Consider the following 6,000-nt stretch of genomic DNA (forward strand, 5'->3'; position numbering starts at 1 on the left):
TGCCACTTACCCTCAGGCTTTCTGTTTCATTGAGTGTAAGACTGATTGTGTTGAGTTAGCACAGGAGGTCATACGGAAAATGACTGGGAGGAAAACAAGTGGAGAAAGGAACATGCTTGTCATTCAGAGACTTCAATGTCAGAGTGGAAGTGGACTACAGCTCTAGTTTTGCGGCTCTATACAAGTCACTAAAACAGAAAGTAAATTTAGAACCAAATAAACCTTTAGAGGGGTTAGTTGGATTATATCCCCTGAATAAGTTACCTAAGGCTTTGCATAGAGCTGGAAAACTCTAAAAGGAAATCTCACCAGAATTTTAGGAGTTCAAGGCTTAAACATGAATTGCAACTTCAGCAAGTCTTGAAGCTTTGATACTAGGCCTTGTGGGGGCCAATATTGGGATTTTATGCAGCTACTTACCATTTTGTCATGCATGGTATAATCTATATAAATCATATTATTAATTTATATAAAAACATAACATGTAATACTGAGACTCTTTTGCTATATATCTTCAGCAATTTCACAAATAAGTTTTATGTAAACAAGCTTAAGCCAGTATTTGTAAAGGTTTGTCCCTCTTTGTTACTTCATTAATGGAAAGATATCTGTGACTGGGCTTCAGCTGCTCCAGCATGGACAGGTTTACTGCAGTTTTTAATGTCTATAATGCTGCAAGCATTATAGACATATATATGCTATAATGCTACTATCACAGCTAAAGACATCCTGTTTAACATCTTTCTACTGCTACTAGAGACCTAATTGTTGTGATTTCATTCCTGAAGTTTTGATTGTGTCACTATAATTAGCACTTTGACATGTCAACCAAGTTATGTTTTTATCCTTTCACCCATAAGCGTGAACAAGAAAGTGCAATGGCTCGCCTTAAAAAGCAGCAACAAGAGCTGGAGCATATGAGGTTGCGCTATTTGGCAGCAGAAGAAAAAGAGCTGGGGAAAACAGACCGACAAGAGCTGGAGGATATCAGAAATGAACTTAACAGGTATTAAAGCACTTGTAAGACTCCCTTTCTGCCTCAGAATAAGAGAAGGTTCAGTTAAATCAAGACTATAATTGGCTGTCAGTCCAGTAAAAGAACACGTTTTAGTGTCCCTTAGCTAAAGATGGCACATCTATAAAATTCAACAGTACTGTATTATAGAAAATCTATGTGTAAGGCCACACTGTTTTTTAAGCTAACATAGGTGTATGATGCTAGGCATCTTTTCTTCTTTCTCTTTTGAATCTTCAGTTCTAGGGAGAACTGCATTAAGGGATTAAAAAAAAAAAACAGATACTATCCATATTTTGAATACATTAAAATTCTAAATCTGTGTAGTGTTGTCTCCAATGGCTGTCTGCAGTGATTCTGTACACTGAAACCTTGTAGCTTGAGTGGTATTGGCATTATCAAAATATGAGCTTTGATTGCAATTACTATATGTTACATATGCAGAATAAAAAAAAATAGCGTTTTCAAATTGTAGCTATTATATTACAATGTCTTTCATTTATAGTTTTCCCATAATTTTACTACAGAGAAGGTATTTGTTACAGATTTCCTTATTTTACTAAGTACTTCACTTAATGTATTATTTCGTCTGAAAATCAAAGCAGTTTTTAACAGTCATCCTCTTACCTTCCATTTTATTAATGCCAGACTAAAGCAACAAGAAGAAGAGAGAAAGCAATTGCAAGACGTTAGAGATAATTCTGCCGGTAGAGTGGATAGTCCTCATTCTAGAAAATTAAATGAGAACATGGATGATTATCTCTCTCGTCTGATAGAGGAGAGGGATACCTTGTTGAGAACAGGCGTCTATAATCATGAAGACCATATTGTAAGTGAACTTGATCGTCAAATCAGAGAAGCTATTGCAAAAAGGAATACCACTAGATAAAAGCATACAAAAAGCTGTTTAAAAGAGCCTAAACTTGAACAGAGTAACTGATTTTTAAACCACCTTCTGCAAAAATGTATAGTCATGCTTAAATTTTGCACATTTTTAGGCATTTTTGAAGTCAAGGTAAATATTTGCAATTCATGATGTTAAGCACAGTTGTGAGTTTTACAGGGAGTGGCTGTTTTTAATGTTTTTATACTCATATAAATATGTAAATATATTTATCTTGTGTATTTTCCTCTGAAATGTTTTCTACCTCTTTGTACCACCGTGCCTAGGTTTATTTTTAATATTTTTTATAATTTTTCTAAGCTTTTTGGTCAATACAGTCATAACTTATTTAAATTTTTGTAAAAAGGGGTCTTCAGCTATAGTAGGAAAAAATCACATTAGCTGTTTTCCCTGATAGAATTCTTAATTCTGACCAAAAATGCATCACTTGAACTTGACACGTCACTTTCTATTAAATCACAAGGTAATCAACCTTTGCTTTGGTAACTGTAGTTAAGATAGCAAGTTCTGTAGTTAATACTCTTTCAAGAGTCAAGGTTTTAAATGGAGAAGAAAACTCAAACCTTATGAAACTGATTGAAATATTAAGTAACTAGTATGAATTGTACAGGATGAAAGTCCCTTTGTCCTAGCAGTTTTGCACATAAGCCTGTAAGGGTGAATCCAGGAGGGTAAAGCCCTGGTTCAGGAATAAACATGAATTATATTCATCCCTCAAAACAAAAGATACATAAATTCACTGAATTAGTACCTCAAATGTTGAACACTTGCATAAGGAAGCTTTTCTAAGTAAAGACTTTTTCCTTAATCAAGACCTGGTCATTTTATGATTCCTTAACGTATATTTCAATGCATGTTTTCTCATTGCCACTTAAATTTTATGTAGTACTTGATGAAGTATGAAAAAGATAGCCTCAGGGTGTTGAATACCACAACAGAACTCAACAAGAAGTGTTAGTATGTGCATAATCAGTTGAAATAGCTGTTTTTTTTCCAAACTTCATTCTGTGTCAGTTATTTTAAAATCATTCATGTGGATCTAGTTAATTATATAAACGTACAACACTGTCTTTTCAATGGGGATTTTTGTCTGTCCTGTTGGTACAATGTTTGAAAAAGTATTGAAAAAGTCTTAGGTATCTTTGTTCATCCAAAGCATAATAATTCCCATGCAAAAAAAAATTTACATAAAATCTATGAACATCTATAGACATGGCTGTATATGTATTGCCTTCCTGTTTTGTATGGTATGAATTATATAGAAAATAGACTTAACATTGCATCTGACTTTGCCCCTAAGTGTGTCGTTTCTCTTGCTCCCTACCGTGGGCTTATCTCCTGCTAAATAAATTGTTATTTAGGGCCTATAAAGTTTTGAACTAGCCATATAAACTCAGATATCAGATTCTATAAGGAATTACTGATTATCAGTGTCAGACTTCTTAAAAAATGCTTTTGTATTGCCTTGCACACCTATATTTTTTCAAATTAGCGTGCTTAAAAAGATCCTACTCTACTGGTAAAAGAAATAATGTCTTCATAAATCCAGTACAAATCCATAACATGCAATTTTATACATTTTTTTGTTGTGACTTATCAATGATGCATGATCATATGCAATTATGGTAAATGAATCAGGAGGGCTTCTATATTGATAGGAAGACTTGCTCAAGACATTCTTCAAATGCTTGCTGATGTGCTAGAAGTGCAGTTTCTTTTTGAAACGCTGGGGGGTGCGTTAGACTTAAAGATCTTAAAGGTTGTTTACTAACAATTTTCATAATTGGTGATATTTTTGAACTAACATTCTATAACTTTTCAGGTCTTATGTTATTAAATAAAACTCAGATTTTTATTACTAATGATTTTGTGTTTTTTCAACTATGTATTTGAACAAAAACTTTGTTTATTAATATAGGTAATAAGTCAGTCTTTAGTGCTTGAAGCCATAAAGTTGAGAAGTTGATTTTCGAAGTTAATTTCATTTTTGAATTTCTAATCTTTTTCATGGTTTGTAAAGAAAACAGCAGTCATGCTGCTGTAAGGTTTAAAAAAACTTCTAATTGTAGTTTTTCTAGTAAAACAGAATACTTAGTAAAAACCAGAGTATTTAGTAAAATACTTATTACATCACTTTCTTTTAAAAATATATTTATAAGCCTGCTATTTAAAGCTGTTTGGGTCCACTTTGTCCCCTAAAAGATCAGTAATTACAGGATTAGAAGCATGAGTTTTCTAAGCTTTAAATTTAGATTTTTTTGGTTATACAGCTATTAGTCGTTGTATTCATTGTTTGTATTGTACACTTTCTCATCCTAATACTTTAGGCTTGATGTTTTGATGTAACTTTTGCAGGAAAAAGTTGAAGTGCTTCCATCTAACCATCTAAAGTAGTCTAGAAAACTATATTTGTAGTAGATATATATAGCAGAGGGGAGCTCGGTATGGCTTTTTTATTTTTACATTGAATTCCATTTGGCTTTTTATTGCTACAGAGCCATTTTAAGCATTATAACAATTCAGTGGAATGACTATGTACCACTTTTATCAAAAAAAAAAAACCAACCCTTAATTGTTACTTTAATCTCCTTCATGGCAAGAATAATACCATTTGAAACAGATGCATGAGGTAACAAGCATATTTTAATTTATCCAGCATCCTACTGGAAACTGTCTTCAATTTTCTTCAGTTTCAGTCTTGGTTCCATATTCATTAAAGAAAGGGGATGGGAAGAGGAGCAACAGTTAGGTCCTGCTGGCATTCTGACAGATTCGTACCATTAATTTTGATGCAGCCAGATTTCACTGGGGAAGTGGATGAAATTATTTCATAATAAATAATTTTACTAATATCTTTGTGTAAACTCAAATGCCCATAAAAATTAATAAATGGGGTAGCAGGGGAAAGAAGGGTTGTTCTGTTGATGAATTAATTTAAGCTTTCATCATTCTTATTATTCAGGCACACAATTTTCAATTTTGTCTGAATAAGGAGACTTCAGGACTGAATTATTTCCCATGTTTGTCCAAATCCAGTCTCTTAAAGACAAATCATTAGCCCATCTGAAAATGAGGATATCTAGAAACACTGGTTATGTTAATCCGAAGTCAAAGGATCCCCCACCTGCCTCTTCAGGTGCTATAACGAGTTATATGACTAGTTACAGTGGTGTGGACTTCCAGGTATTACTGGTCTTTACTACCGGAGTTAACTCTAATTACTTGATGCAGAATTGAAAGCAAAGCAGCAAATCTACACATTTCTACTTAAGAACCTTCATATGGAACATTAACTAAGGCTTTGAGAATCATTTATTTGAAACCAACCTTTTTCACCTTTAAATTATTAGTCTATTTATTGAAAAACTTGTGTCTAAATTTTTTGTTACTCAAGCAGTGAAATGCGTTGAGGAAAAATCTGACAAATCACAGAAACAAGAAAAATGTTTTGCTTTGAAGCTAGTTTATTAAAATATGTAGTTATATGATTGATCTTTCCAGTATATTGTATTTTGGGGGGAAGCTGTAACTATTTGTTATAACATTTTAGCAGTTATCCAACACTTTCAACACTAACACACTTTATAAACTGCTGTTGTGGAAAAGAAGCAATGTTATGTCTGGCACTGAGCTTTCAAGTATTCAGTCCGTAGCTCTCCTTCAGTGCAATTTAAATACTTCTCCCTTCCATCCACTGAGATAAACCTTAATGCACAGCTAAAGACGGAAGTCCTTTATCACATCTTCTAAGTGCTACTGAAGTATTTATACCAGTTATTACATATTTACAGAATTATTTATTTTGCTACTACTGTGCCTAAATGATCGTGACCTGTGTCAAGGCTTGGATAGGAAGCACTAGCCTCACTATTGTTAAAGACAGAACTGTAGAAAGGCGGCTGCATACTTAGATCTCATTTCATTTGTTTCTCCAGGGGGTTGTATTAGTAGTGTTTTCATTAGAAATGTTTTTACAGATGTCGGCTATCCAGATATGAAGTCTCTGTGGTGGAGAAGCAGTCAGGAGTTTGGCATTCAGAATAGAAAGAAAAAAGTCAACTTTGAGAGACTAATTTGTAGA

The 6,000-nt window shown here is 33.4% G+C and overlaps 1 protein-coding gene across 1 annotated transcript in view; it reads left to right on the plus strand.

The window, feature by feature from the left end:
• The window catches only part of CEP120 (centrosomal protein 120), a 39,389-nt gene extending 35,605 nt beyond the window's left edge, over positions 1–3,784 (plus strand). The window contains exons 19-20 of the mRNA XM_080573971.1: positions 861–1,006; positions 1,664–3,784. Of these exons, the coding sequence (XP_080430097.1) occupies positions 861–1,006; positions 1,664–1,904 (387 nt within the window). The 3' untranslated portion in view covers positions 1,905–3,784. The remainder of the gene's footprint in view (positions 1–860; positions 1,007–1,663) is intronic.
• Positions 3,785–6,000: the final 2,216 nt, after the last annotated feature.

Source organism: Anser brachyrhynchus, assembly GCF_964034855.1.
Source record: "Anser brachyrhynchus genome assembly, chromosome: Z".
NCBI lineage: Eukaryota > Metazoa > Chordata > Aves > Anseriformes > Anatidae > Anser > Anser brachyrhynchus.